This window comes from Sarcophilus harrisii, chromosome 6, assembly GCF_902635505.1.
Source record: "Sarcophilus harrisii chromosome 6, mSarHar1.11, whole genome shotgun sequence".
Taxonomy (NCBI): Eukaryota; Metazoa; Chordata; class Mammalia; order Dasyuromorphia; family Dasyuridae; genus Sarcophilus; species Sarcophilus harrisii.
The window spans coordinates 161711888-161727864 of NC_045431.1; the positions used below are offsets into that span (position 1 = coordinate 161711888).

Below are 15977 nucleotides of genomic sequence, written 5' to 3' on the forward strand. Positions count from 1 at the left end.
ACTCAAGCCAAGAAGCCCCATCCCCTCACCCAGTCTCCTAAAAAGCAGTCGGACACTGCTGGAGCTCTGAGCGGTCTCGCAGCACGCATGCATATATGCACACGCAAGATCATGCATGCACTTCTACATGCATGCACGCATCCTTCCTTTCACGCTGCCCCCGCTTGCTCCAGGTTCCAGTTGTTCCTGCTCTCTGGGGAGTCGGTTCCAGGTCCCCCAGCCCTAAGCAGGCCGTGTGTGAGTGTGTGAGTGTGTGAGTGTGTGTGTGTGCGTGTGTGTGTGACGTGGGCAGGGGCAGCTCCCACCGCGGTGGTGCAGGGAGGAGCTCGTGCTGCTTTATTAGCGCCCCGCAGGTTGCAATGAGGGAGCAGATTGCAGCTCGGAGAGCCACGGGAGTCAGCGAGGGGCGCTCTCCTTCCTCCGCCCCCCCAACCCCCACCCCGCGCCTCCCGCCCCCGCCCCCGGGTCTGGCTACCTCCCTCCCTCTGCCTCCTTCTCTCCCTCTTTTTTCCTCTCTCCCTCCTGCTAACGCCAGACCCAGGCGTCCTCGGCTCTGCCCGGAGGGACCAGGACTGATTGAAAAGCCCAGGGCAAAACCCAACAGAGCCCAACTGCTTGAGGATCGCGCTGAAAGCCGCCCCTCAGTCTTCTCCTCCTCTTTCCTGACCAGCCTCTCTTCTGTCTTTCTCACTCACTCTCTCTCACTCTCCTTTTTTCTCCTAGCACACTGCATTTAAGAGCAAAGGGGGGAGAGAAGCTGCAGAGGAGGAGGGGGTGGGGGGTGGGGAAGGAGGCTGGGATAAAAGCTCAAATTTCATTTTCGGGGAAGGAAAGCGCAGAAGAGCAAGTCTTTTTTATTTTTTCCTTTTTTTTTTTTAAAGAAACTTTTTTTTGGGTTGTTGTTGTTGCTCCCCCTCCCCCGCCCCCTTTTGGGGAGTTTTGCTTTGCCCAAGTAGTTGAAAAGTGAAATCGACTCGTGATGGTCCTCCTGTCCCTTTGGTTGGTAGCAGCTGCTCTGATAGAGGTTAGGACTTCAGCTGATGGACAAGTAAGTGGAACAAACAAACAAACAAACTCAACTCTTCCTCCCTCCTTTTCCCCCCTCAAAGAGTTGATTTCTCCTCCCACTCTTAGTTCTTTTTTTGCAGAATCCAAAAGTGACGATTGGATCAGGATGGAAGGATGGATGGATGGATGGATGGATGTGTGTGTATGTGTGTATGTGTGTGGTATTTCTTTTAAAAACAATTAACTGCATGAGATTTCAGAAAATCTTCCTCTGAAGCCTAGGGCTTTTCATAGATACAACTAGTCCCACTATGTAACAATCAGAAGAATTATTGGGGGGGTGTGTGTGCAAATTTCCATCCACCTCTTGGCAATCCGGGATTCGCCTGCCCCTAAGTGTCAGATCATGAATGAGATCCTAGAGGAGAGTTTCCTTAATTTCTTCCTTTTGCCTCCTTCCGTCCATCCTGCTTTCCCTGGATTTTCTTTCTCTCGTGATTGTAATCGACAAGGATGGACCCAGCAGCCAACAGTTATACACGTGTGCACGGAGAATCGCTGCCCGGTTTGGGGTTTGACAGATGGGGAGGGGGCCTAAAACCGTTTCCTGACTTTTACATTTTCTTGCCCCACCACTCTACCCCTGTTCCCTGTTCCCTCTTCTCTCCTCCCTCCTCCGCAGCCCCTTCCACTACAGCTCCTCCTCCTCCTCCTCCCCCCTTTCTAAAAAAAAAACCTAAGTTCTGTTTTCTTTCACCCTCTTTCCCCTCCCCCCACTCTTTGGAGACTCAAGGTGAACATTGTAAACTTAGATGAGTCCTTGAGCACTCTAAATCGAAGGAAGGAGCTGAGTTTTGTAAATAAAATATGGACAGGAAGACTGTGGTATGCACGCACGCAGGCTTTGCTGAGTGTGCTTCGCCTCTTCCAATCTGCCTGCTCTGAGCCAAAGCTATAAGTTAGAGAAACTGATTTGTTGTGATTCTTTCCTGAGCTCAGATCCCTGGAGTTCTGTCCTTTTTCACGACAGATCCCATTCCCAGTGACCTTCAGTAACCTTACCCCCTCTATCATCCCGCCTTTGTAATTTAAACACTTCCTTTCCTGACCAAAATCTTCTTCCTTTTAATCTTTTCAACCTGGTCCAGCTTCAGTGATTTTCAGAATAGAACATTCAGAGTTAAGAGGACTTAGTTGGGTCCCTGAATTAATAGTGTAAGAGTCTGGGTGTGTGTACAAATATGTAAACACATTGACATATGGTTATAGACAATATCACTGAAGAATTTAGGCAGAAAAAATTGTGACAAGACTTTCACTCAGCACAGTTTTAGTGCCTAACTAGTTTCTGAAAATCAATACTTGAAAGTTGAAAACTTTCAGGAGAAAATGCTTATTTGACAGAACAGGACCTCAAGTAATTTTTTTCTTTCTTTTTTCTCTTTCCCCTTTCAGGTGGGTAATGAAGGAGTGGTGCGAATAGGTAAGCCCCCTTATTTATTTTCACTTGAGTAAATCAAGTATTCAGAAACTTAGCTTAAAAATGTTTCTGATGGGTTTCCTCATATGTAGTTGGAAGTGCTGCCCCCATTCATTAGTTGCCTGAAGATTTCTCTGAATAGTTAGGGTGACAACTTTCCTTCTTTTACTTATTCCTCCCATTTTCCTCCCTTTCTTCTTTTCTGGTTAACAGAGTGTTCTTAAAATTTTAATTGTTATTGTTTTAATTATTTTATATTCTTTATATATGTGTGAATATACATGAATATATGTGTACGTATATATTGGAATGTATGTGTGTATATATGAAGATATGTATTGTGTATAAACATGTATGTTTACATGTTGTGTACAAGCAGGTATATATGTACACACATATGAATCTTGTTTTTGTTTTTCATATTAGATTGTGAGCTCCTTGAGAGTAGGGATTGTCTTACCTCTTTTTGTACCTCAGATCTTAGCATAGAGCCTGGTATATAGTAAGTACTTAATATATGTTTATTGATGGACAGACTGATTGTAGAATTCTACAAACCTTAAATTTATCATAAAAGTTTAATTATTATACTCCCATTATGAATATTATAGTACCCTTATGTGTAACATTATCGTTATAATAACTTATTGTTGACATTCTTGCAAGCAAAAGAAAATATTTTCTAGGTAATAAGCAAAACTTTTGTTCAGTGCCTTTGGGTAAATATTTTCTTGTAGTTGCTTAGAAAAAAAAGTATCTCTTTGGGTAATGAATTTGTTTCAGTGGCATAATTAGGAATATTATAGTCACCTTTAAAAGAAGTTATGCTTTATGCTGCATATACATGTACCTACATCATTCATCCATTCATACTGTGTGTAAGTGTAAAATTACTGATGGGGAGAAGATAAATTCTAGCAAATTGTTGCCATTAAAAGATAAAAAAGTGATGAAGAAAAGATAAATTCTTGCAATTTATTACTATTAGAAGAGAAGGAAGAATTCTACTCCTAAACTTACCTCCTTCTTACTTCTTAAGTAAGTTTGGGTCCCTTAGGTCTATTGTCTTGGACAGTGAGAGCAAGTCATAGATCTTGTGGGGTAGAAAGGAAAGAAAGTTTTTTGTTTTTATTTTTGGCAAGTAGACTTTACAAATAGTTATTTATAATTTCTTTTTATTTCTAGCCCATATGATTTAGAGATCAGCACATATCTAAGATCTCTTCAACTTTTTGGTCTATTGATCTTATAAAGGAACTTTTAAAAACAACCTATAATATAAATAATTTCCTCAGGAGGGAATTCCCTTCCATCAATTCACTTTCTGACTTGGTAAGTAGGTTGCCTGAGGGATATAGGGTTCAAGTCTTGCTTCTAACACATAATAACTGTGTGGCACTAGGCAAGACTTGCTAATTCTCAAGGCAGATCTTAAATTGTCACTATATCTGTGGAAAGAGTTCTTACAAAACTGAAATCACAATCTAGAACCAAATATAATGATTTTAAAGTTTACAAAATCATATAATTCAAATTACAAAGCACCTTTCGCACAGAATCCTAGCTGCATTGATAATGCAAGTGTTATCATCCTTATTGTACACATGAGGAAACTGAGATTCAGTCTTGACTCAAAATCCAATTTATTTTCTATTCCTACTTTATGCTACTTCTGAATCAACTTGGGGGCTTAAAAGGAAGTTTTCTTTATTAACTACTAATTAATTAAAAAAAAACTTGTATAGAATTTAAGAACAAACCTTTGACTTTAAGAACATGTTTTATAATTCCTAAGGAAACACTTTAGTTTAAAATCAACTTATTTTAGTTGGGACTGATTCTTCCACAAATTGTCCCAGTTCAGGCTGGAAGCCTGATTTTTTACTGTTGTTATTATCAATAATGGATAGAGATCTGGCCTAAGGAAATGGGAAGACTATGTTCATTTCTGAACCATACTAATCAAATGAGTGTGGGTAAGTTTTTAACCTTTTAATAATCAAGGCAAGTCCTTAATATGAAAGATTTTACAAAAGCTGCTTACTTGCATTGATAGAAGGAATTTCCTCATCTGGAAGTTCCCTTTAATCATTGTAACCACAGAACCATTTTTATGAATAATAATTATAGCAGTAATTACCCAAGAGCCTGACTGACTTTTTCCAGGGAAAGAGGGTGGGATTATGGAAAGAGAAAGAAACATATAAAGAAACAAGAAATAGACACAGAGAGTCAAAGAAAAGAAGTATGTATGTGCTAATGACTTTCTTTGAACATTAAATGTAATAAAATGATAAAATGAATACCTTAATATTTAGATGTATCTTCTTGCCTAAAAAGGATATATATAATATGTATATATATATATATATATATATATATATATATATACTTGAATGTGACACAATAAATAGAGTAATGGGCTTCAACTCAGAAAGATCTGAGTTCAAATCCTGCCTCAGAAACTTATTAACTCTATGATCTTTGTGAAGTCACTTAACTTCTATTTGCCTCAGTTTCCTCAACTATAAAATCAAAATAGCACTTACCTTCCAGTCCTTTCCCATCCCTTCTCCTTTCCTTCTGATAATGATGAGTTGGCTTCTCAGAGAGGCCATTATATACATTCTTCTAACATATGAATTGGATCAAATTGCATATTTCTGATTAATTTCTACATAATTGATTGTTAAAGGCACAGCAAAAGTTTTTCAGGAATAATAACCATAGAGAACCTGAATTTTATTATCATCCATTTGACCTTTTTAAGTATCTATAGTAGATGTAGGTACTTAACAAATATTTATTAATTTGTGATATAAACAGAGAGATGACCTATATTGCTAAGAAAAGGGGGCACTATTTCTATCCTTATTCCCATATTATCCTTTGAAAAAATTGTTTCTTGTCTTGTAGTTGGGTCTGATGTTAGAAACTGAGCGTCTTCAAATGACTCAGATTTCCAATCTTGACCCATTTCTCTATCCTCATCTCCATCAAAGACAAAATGCACATCTGTGTGCTTTCACATGACTAATCTAATCCCTCCCTTCTTCCAAAAGTCCTTTCATTTCTGACTCATGAGATGCAATTGTAGGCTTCTTGGGGGGTAATTATGGGTACTCTTGCTGACTCTCCTTATTGGGTAATGAAGATAAGTTTTGGTGACATACAAAGTGTGGGACATATGAGCATGCTATAAAAACTGGAGAACCTGCCAAAAAATCTCTCTGATTACTACCTTTTCTTCTTCAGGGACCACAGTGGGGCTGCTGTGAATTATTTTGGGGGAAAACATGGCCAAGTAGTGGTGGCCATTCCTCCCTATCATACCCAACACCTCTCTTCCCTCTGCTCTGGACATGAATGGGACACATTGATCTTTCTCTGATTGGATTTAGTTCTACATTTTCCTATTTTTTTTCTTGCCATTCTTCCCTGTCTCCATCATGGTATTAGTAACATAATCTGACTGCTCATTTGTCCTGAATTTCTTTTGATAATTTTAAAGCCTGCTTGATCCAGGCCATAAACATGATACAATAAAAATAACTATGATGATGAAAATGATGATGATAATTGGCATTTATAGCTGAGATAGCTAAGTGGTGCAGTGGATACTCTGCTGGGCCTAGAATTGAGTTCAAATTCAGTCTCAGATACTAGCTGCCTAATTCTGAGCAAATAACTTAACCTCTGTCCTCTTTAGTTTCCTCTATTGTAAAATAAAGATAACAGAACTTACTTCCCATTGTTAAGCTATTTATAAAGTGATTAGTCTAGTTCCTGGGATATAGTAGGTACTTAATTAATGCTTGTTCCATTCTACCCCATCCCAGACTTTAAGGTTTATGAAATGCTTTTTGGATATTATCTCATTTGATCTTCATAACCATCCGTGACATAGTGCTTTTATCATCTCATTACAGATAAGGAAACTGAGCCTGAGAGATTTAGTTAGGAGTCACAAAATGATTGTTTAAGATAGGACAAAAACTTCTTTCTTCCTGATTCCAGTGATATGTGGTTAAGTGTATGCTCAAAATCATCTGAAGCTTTCTCTTCTTCTCTTTGGTTTATTTCCCTACAAAATGCAATGTTGATAACATTTCAGAAATGATTGCCAAAGATGGGGCCAGTGTGAGAGTCATTAAGCTTCTAATTTTTAGTTTTTTCAACTGTATATCCTCAAGCATTCAACAAACCTTTTTTAAATTCCTGCTGCTTGGAAAACACTGAACTTTGGATCATTTTCCAAGGCATGGGAAATAAAATAGTTGGATATTCAAATTAGTTAGTTCCATTTGTTAGCAATTTGTGTTGAGATGTTTGATGGATGGTAAAGTTAAATTTATTAACTGAATGATGGCTTAAAAAATTACCTCAGGACTTCAATCATTTATGGTGTTGGATTCCCTATAGCCAAAGAGAATTAAGCAAATATTTGCCAGGCTTATTTATTACATTCTGTTATTACATGCTTTAAGTTTTTTATATATGATATTTGTATAGCATATTATCAGCATGAACTTTCTTTTGCCTTTATCATTGAAGTATTCCACCCCCATGATTTTGATGCACCCTGGCTTCCCTCACTTCTGTGTCTCAAGTAACTATGGTAACCTAATCCTGGAATCCTAGAACTGGAACAAACCCCCAAGGTCACTTTGAGCCTTTCCCTGCTTTTAGGCAGGGCTGATCATCCTTTTGACTGAGGGTAGCCAGCCCAAATTATCTTGAAAATCCATTAGGGGCAATTCTAGGTTGCCTGGTAAAATCATCAGTGGTTCAGATAGGAAGAACTTGGCTATTCTCCTAGGAATGCATGTGTTGCCAATGATGACCTGAATTTGGGACCCTAGCTTAATTTCTCAAAGTAGAATGCCATCAGCACCAGTCTTGGATAGTCACTCTATGGTCTTCTTTTCTCTGATAATCAAGTTATCTTTTCCCCTTTGGTGATACACTGCCTGCTACATCATTATGGTAGTATAAAAGTTTTTGACATTTTTTTTTTCCAAAAACTTTTTTTGACCTTGGCATACCAAGGCTGATAATTGTAGTATGTCACAGAGATTACAACTTTTCATTCTATTTTTTTCCTCCTGAAAGTTGGAACCAATTAACCATTTAGACAGATTTCTATTTTCTGACTATTTATTCCAGGGGTCCTCAAACTATGGCCTGCGGGCCAGATGCAGCAGCTGAGGACATTTATCCCCCTCACCCAGGACTATGAAGTTTCTTTATTTAAAGGTCCACAAAACAAAGTTTTTGTTTTTACTATAGTCCGGCCCTCCAACAGTCTGAGGGACAGTGAACTGGCCCCCTATTTAAAAAGTTTGAGGACCTCTGTTCTATTATATATATATATATATATATATATATATACACATATACACACACACAAACATACACATGTATATAATTTTATTGCTATTAGAAGATTCAACTCCTCCTTAAAATAGATTTATGTTCCTCAGAATGTGGATAATGAATCTCTTGACTTCGTAACCTCAGTTGACATGTAATTAATTTAGTTTCATTTCCCAGATGCTTTCAGAGTACTTTGCTGACTTGCTATAAATTCTTGGGAAAGACAGTCTAATGTTTTGTGGTAAAATTGCAGTCTATTGTTCATAAACATGATTATTGTGGGTTCAAGATGAGTATTTAAAAAAATTTGGCCCCATTTGAGCTGCAGGCTCATTTAAAGGTTTTATCTGATAATTAGAAAGACAGGAAAACACATAAGAGATTGAAATGACTTTTAGTGTGCTGCAATGTCAATGAAGAAAAGGCTGTGGACCAATAGGAAATCACTTCTTTGACAATTTCTAGTGGAGGGTTAACATACATGGCCATGCCTTGCATATTTGAATATATTAAAGGAGAAGCAGCTTCTTTGGCTCTTTTTCTTTCTTTTTTTTTTTTTTTTAATTATAGCTTTTTACTTACAAAACATATGCATGGATAATTTTTTCAACATTAACCCTTGTAAAACCTTCTGTTCCAGATTTTCCCCTTCTTCCCCCCACCCTTTCCCTAGATGGCAAAGTCCAATTCATGTTAAATCTGTTAAAATATATATTAAGTCCAATATATGTATACATATTTATACAATTACCTTGCTGCACAAGAAAAATCAGATCTAGAAAGAAAACATAAATAAACCTGAGAAGGAAAACAAAAAAACAAGCAAACAACAACAGAAAGAGTGAAAATGCTATGTTGTGGTCCACAGTCAGTTTCCACAGTCCTCTCCCTGGATGTAAATGGCTCTCTTCATTACTGAACAATTGGAACTAGTCTGAATCAGTTCATTGTTTTGTTTTTTTTTTTAAACTTTTTATTGCCAGAACCCATGCCAGGGTAATTTTTTACAACATTATCCCTTGCACTCACTTCTGTTCCGATTTTTCCCCCCTCCCCCTCCCCCAGATGGCAAGCAATCCTGTACATGTTAAAGAGGTCACAGTATATCTTAGATACAATATATGTGTGCAGAACCGAACAGTTCTCTTATTGCACAGGGAGGATTGGATTCAGAAGGTATAAATAATCCGGGAGGAAAAACAAAAATGCAGGCAGTTTACATTCATTTCCTAGTGTTCTTTCTTTGGGTGTAGCTGCTTCTGTCCATCCTTGATCAATTGAAACTGAGTTAGATCTTCTCTTTGTCAAAGAAATCCACTTTCATCAGAATACATCCTCATACAGTATCGTTGTTAAGGTATATAATGATCTCCTGGTTCTGCTCATTTCACTCAGCATCAGTTCATGTAAGTCTCACCAATCCTCTCTGTTGAATCAATTCATTGTTGAAGAGAGCCATGTCCATCAGAATTGATCATCATATAGTCTTGTTGTTGTCATGTACAATGATCTCCTGGTTCTGCTCATTTCACTTAGCACCAATTCATGTAAGTCTCTCCAGACCTCTCTGAAATCATCCTATTGGTCATTTCTTACAGAATAATAATATTCCATAACATTCATATACCACAATTTATTCAGCCATTCTCCAATTGATGGACATCCATTCACTTTCCAGTTTCTATTAAAAAAAAAGGCTGCCACAAACATTTTTGCACATGTGGGTCCCTTTCCCTCTTTTAAGATCTCTTTGGAATAGAAATCCAGTAGTAACATTGCTGAGTCAAAGGGTATGCACAATTTGATAACTTTTTGAGCATAGTTCCAAATTGCTCTCCAGAATGATTGAATTTATTCACAATTCCATCAACAATGTATCAGTGTTTCAATTTTCCCACATCCCCTCCAACATTTATCATTATCTTTTCCTGTCATCTTAGCCAATCTGAGAAGCATGTAGTGGTATCTCAGAGTTGTCTTAATTTGTATTTCTCTGATCAATACTGATTTGGAGCACCTTTTCATATGACTAGAAATAGTTTCAATTTCTTCATCTGAAAAATTGCCTGTTCGTAGCCTTTGACCATTTATCAATTGGAGGATGGCTTAATTTTTTATAAATTTGAGTCAATTTTCTCTATATTCTGGAAATGAGACCTTTATCAGAACCTTTGAATGTAAAAATGTTTTCCCAGTTTGCCTTCCTTCTAATTTTGTTTGCATTTGTTTTGTTTGTGCAAAAACTTTTAACTTAATGTAATCAAAGTTATCTATTTTGTGATAAAAAATGATCTCTAGTTCTTCTTTGGTCAGAAATTCCTTCCTCCTCCACAGATCTGAGAGGTAAACTATGCTATGTTCTTCTAATTTATTTATACTATTATTCTTTATGCCTAGGTCATGAGCCCATTTTGACCTCATCTTGGTATATGGTGTTATGTATGGGTCAATATTTGGCTCTGTTTCTATGTTTTGAAAGTTTTTGATTCAATATAGCTTGTAGATTAGTTTCTCTAACTATCCGTTGAAAGCATTGTTTTAAAATGATTTTTTATTCTCATTTTTTCAAGAAGTTTCAGATAATACTATCCCTGGAATAAATTGATGTCCTGATAGAAATATTCAGTGAACATTGCTGAAATGGATGGTACAAATACATTCTGGGAACAACTCCATAACAGACAGGAATGTCTTCCTGTTCCCCTGTTTCCCACAAGGTTTTTTTTTTTTTTTTTTAAGTCAGGCTTCTATGCTTCAAAGTAGGTTGGAAATTGAGGGTTTGGGACAGTGACATCTATTCAATCTTTTAAAGTTTTTCTGATTCATTGTTATATATGTAATGTAATTGATGGATCCAACTTGTATAAACTTCTTGCAGTGTTGCAGATCAGACATTTTCTCCATTTTCTTTTCTTATGAATTTGCTTTATTTCTTTCTCAAGAAATCAACGTTTCTGATTGATATCTATTTTGGCCATTGTGCTGCATTAAATGTTTGATTTTCAATTATTAATTTTTACATAGCACTCATTATGTGCCATTCTAATGGGGGAGATAAGTCTATATGCATATATCATATAAATATGAAATAAATCCAAACCAATGGATTTGTAGTTTGGGGAGGGACAGCACTACCAGAAAAGGCTTCATGCAGAAGATAGTACTTGAGCTACATTTTAAAGAAAGTCAGAGGAATTCTTTGAGGCAGAATTAAGGAGGCACAGATACCTCATGTGCAAACACACAGAGATGGAAGATGGAATTGTGTGTAAGAATTCAGTATTGTCTCCAGAGCTCAATTTGCCAGTGTTCACAAAGAATGCCTTGACATCTACTTTTCAGGGAACATGAAATCCTCCTCTGGACATCACTGTGATTAGCATTCCCCTATTTTGAGCTTGCTGCCCCAAGCATGTATCATAAGTTGACCTTTAAGGAGGAGAACTAGGAGGAGGATGATATGAATAAACATCATTGTCATTGAGGAAGGAGACAAGCATTTATTAAAATTACATGTCAGACAATGTGCTAAGTGCTTTACATAAATTATATTATTTGATTCTTACAACAATCATTGAGACTAGGTGCTATTATTATCTATTTTATAGATGGGGAAACTTGAGGCACACCATGATGAAGTGACTTGCCTAGGATCACATACCTAGAAAATGCTTAAGTAAAGATTTGAATTATTTGAATCAGGCTTTCCTGATTCTAGGCCCAAAGTTCTACCCAATATACTATCCATTTGCTAAATAATTTTCATTTGGATACCTTTTAAAATTTAATTGAAATCCTTTTGAATCTAAACTTTCCTACTTATATTTGTGGGATCTTGGATAAGATATATTTTTATAAATCAGCTTCTTCATCTATAAATCTTAGAGTAGGAAATTTCTAAAGACTCAATTTTTTTTGGATAGTCCTTTCTCCCCCTTAGGATAATTTTGTTGATATTTTTTTGACCAGGTCTCTATTTCCCAATATATCCATTCCTTATAACATAGACTAAAAAAGAATGGGAAGAAAGCATCCAAGAAAACTAACCAATGCATTAAATAATCTGACATTATCAACAGGATTCCACTCCCACAGTTCCCTTCCAATGCAAGGAAGGGGCATGAACACATGCCAGTGTATATATGTATGTATGATGCTTTCTCATAGCTCTTCCTTGGAGTCATACTTGGCAGCATTAAGTTTTGATTTTTGCTGTTGGTTGTAATTGTTGTAATCATTATGTGTATAGTTTCCATGCTGATCTTTACTTTGCATCAGTTCATATAAGTGTTTTCATATTTCTCTGTATTTGTCATATTTGTAATTTCTTACAGAACAATCACAGTCAGTTATATTCATGTACCACAACTCTGATTAAACATTCTGTAATCCATGGATAGCTACTTTGTTTCCAGTTCTTTGCTTCATAAGAAATGCAACTCTCTTTCTCTCTGTATGTATGTGTACACAAATACATAAACATATATATATATATACATATATATATATGTATGTATATCTAATGGAATTAAAGTCAATGTGTTTCGATATTTTAGTTGTTTTTTTTTAATTAATTCCAAATTGTTTTCTAACATGGTTGAACAAATCATAGCTCTGACAATAATATATTCTTGTTCCTCTCTTTCCCCAGCCTTTCATTAATCATTCTTGTTGTTTGTCATCTTTCCCAATTTGCTGATGAAATCTTAGTGGTGTCTTGATTTGGAACTCTCTTTCATGTATTTAATAATCTAGAATTTTCATTTTGAGAAATTTTTATACAAAATTTAAAACTTTGATCAAAACCTTTGGTGCAAAGATTTTTTTCCCTCCTCATTGACTGCTTCCCTTTTTATCCTGCTTGTGTTGCTTTTGTTTGTATAAAGCTTTTTTATTTCATGGAAACAAAATTATCTATTTGTAGGCCATGATTTTGAGCTCAGGGGTAGCCCTGAGGAATATGGTAGGATTTTCTTTTGAATGCTACATGTTCACAAGTGCCTACTGATGTGTTCCTCACTATATTTAATAATTAATTTAATAAACCAAATTCAATTATCTCTCAGAAAGGGGCATTTTTTCTAAGGTACTAGAAAAGGTAAGGTATATTCTAAGGTAGTTTATTTGAACAACCCTTGCTCCTCCAAAGTCTGTGTCATACTCTTCTTTAAATATATATATATATATATATATATATATATATATATATATATATATATATATATATTTCAAAGTAACATGGACCCAAGCTAAGAAATCACACTAACAAAGAGGTAATTCTTACCTCTTGGAAGTCCTTTTGTTAACATCTTCAAAATGTTTCCCTAGCTTTTCTGTTGGATTCTTTGTGAAGTTTTGAATTTTCATCTAATCTGTCCTTGGCTTCTAATACATATGCTGCTTTCAGCTGATTTGGGGAAACCTGCTAATAGAGAATTGGAAAGTCTCCTTGGGCAGCTAGATGGTACAGGGGAGGAAATCATGGACTTAGAATCAGGAAGATTTGAACTGAAAACTGGCCTTAGACACTTATTACTTGTGTAACCCTGGGCAAGCCACATAAGGTTGCTCTGTTTCATTTCCCTTAGCTGTAAAGTGGTAATAATAAAAGTATCTACCTCCCAGGTTATTATGAAAATCAGAGACAATCATTGCAAAGCATATATAGTGCCTGGCATAGAGTAGGTATTTAATAAATTCTTTTCTTTTGGTCTCTTTTCTTTATCTCTGTTTGTTTCTGTCTCCCTTTTTCTTTCCTTTCCTTCACTACCCCCCTTTTCCCTTCTCTTTCCTCTGAAAGGTCCCTCAGCTTTTTATCTCCACCATCTAATCCATTCTAAGAACTTAAGTAGAATGTTCTCTCCCTTGCATTTATACTCAGCTGTCCCAGGTTCTGAATTAACCTTCCTTCTTTTTTGATATGAGACTCATAGGGTAGGATGCCCTTGTCCTATCCCAATCTGGATAAATTTCCTGTAGTATCTCATTGAATTTTTGTTTCAAAGAATTATTTATACATAATGTTCATTTATTGATTCAATCAAGAAATGTCATTCCTTAGTTAATGTACTAGGGCTTAGAATCATGAGACTTTAGATAAGGCAAGATGATTTGATTGACATACTCATTCTTGCCCTTACATATTTTATCTTTTATAATGACCTCAATCTCTTTACCCTCTAGACATAGGTGCAACAGATATCTGATCTAGGTGTTTTCTAATTTTAAAAATCATATTATCTTTAATATTTTGTTTATATTTATTTTGTATATAGTATAAATTAGGGTAGCTACCCTAATATAATAATACCACTAAAGGTGGTCCAGTGGATAGAGTATGGGCCAAGAATCAGGAAGAATCTTCCTTCGTGAGTTCAAATCCAGCCTCATATGACCCTTGGAAAATTACTTAAAACTGTTTGCCTAAGTTTCTTCATCTGCAAAATGAGTGGGAGAAGGAAATGGCAAACCACTTCAGTATTGGACTTCAAATGGAGTCTAGAAGAGTTGGATGTGACTGAAAAACAATTTTTAAGCAGCTCTCTTTTCCCATTGGTGAGATACTCCTCCCATTCAGTAGCCTAGATTCAATTTTCCTTTTTGCTGCCTTTTAAAATTTTCTACAGCCCATAGATAGGGTCATAAGTTGGTCTATGTGATGTTTTTTCTTTTCCATGATCATGTTTTCTTATATTTTAAAGTTCTTCTTGCATCTTTATTCCATTTTCCTTTTTTATTTTGTGATGATTTTTTTAAATATTGTAATTCAATATTCAGTCTCTGTTTATTAGTAAACATTCTCTACAGCATGATATAAATAGCCAACAGGTTATATATATCTTTTAGATACCACATTCTTATCCGGAAGTTTGACAAAAGATTTTTTTATCCCATTGGACTGATTCTCTCCTTCTCCCAGTTACTTTAATTTTGTTTGTTTGAAAGCATTTTCTTTTTGTGTTATCTATTTTATCTTCTGTAATCCCTTGTTTGATTAAGAATACACCTCCTACCTATTGCTATGATATGTGTGTGATTTTCTTCTCAGAATAATCTTTCATATTAAGGTTATATAACCTTTTAGAATGTGTTGTGGAATATGATGTAAGATGCTCATTTGAACCAGACTGTTTCCTGGTTTTCCTCAAGTAGGGAGTTCACCACTGTTCCTTAACAATGTACCCTTCTCATTTGTCATCTACAATTTGATAACTCATTTCATGGGCTTTATCAGAACTCCTCACTATAATGTTGTCCAACTCCTACTTTTCATAGGAAAAGAAGCTAAGGTCCAACTAAGGTCCTTTTTCAAGGTTAGCCAGGTATTAATCCAGTTGGGATTGAAACCTACACATTCTGATTCTTTAACCCTGTGATCCCCTCTTATTTGAAATTGTTTCATTTACTTTATCATTATGAGATTTTTCAGGTAACTTTTTTCCCACCATGACAATCACATTTTCTTCAAATTCAGTATTATTGAACTTCTTGGGGGACTTTGTATAGGGAGAGAGATGAAAAAGGAAAATGTGGGTGATGTATCATTTGCTATACTATGATATCCAACAAACACAAATATAATTCATACAATCGTTTCATCTCATTGTATCCAGTTTGCAACCTTAGGTCTTTCTACTCTTAATTACCCCAGGGAAAAAATGAATTATGGGAGTGAGGAAACTTAGGGTATTGTGCTATACTAAAAAGTTCTGAGAATAGCTCTTGAGACATAGTACTTGATTTTCAATCATGACCCATTATCTTGATATTTCATGTTCAGTGTGCCTCATTGATAGTTAAACACCTTCAATGGCCCCATGCTTTTGATGGATAGAATCTTTTTTCTTATTTCAACACAAACAAAAGCTCTTTAGATGCAGAATATATTTATCCATCAAGTTTTCTTGCTAACATGGGTCCTCACAAAGGAAGTTAGGCACTTGAAGAGATGTCAGCAGCAACACTTAGAGTCAAAAGATCCCATGATTCTAAAGAAAAGTCATTATAACACATTCATATAGCTCTTTAAATTTTACATAACATTTTCTTCACCATCACCCTATTTTATAGACTTATAACACACACTATTATTTATTATATAGTCGCCTAAACT

The 15977-nt window shown here is 35.9% G+C and overlaps 1 protein-coding gene across 1 annotated transcript in view; it reads left to right on the plus strand.

Annotated features, from left to right (window-relative positions):
- Positions 1–774: 774 nt before the first annotated feature.
- ADAMTS3 (ADAM metallopeptidase with thrombospondin type 1 motif 3) overlaps positions 775–15977 on the plus strand; it is a 273293-nt gene continuing 258090 nt past the window's right edge. Inside the window, exons 1-2 of the mRNA XM_012551960.3 lie at positions 775–1048; positions 2464–2491. Of these exons, the coding sequence (XP_012407414.1) occupies positions 980–1048; positions 2464–2491 (97 nt within the window). The 5' untranslated portion in view covers positions 775–979. The remainder of the gene's footprint in view (positions 1049–2463; positions 2492–15977) is intronic.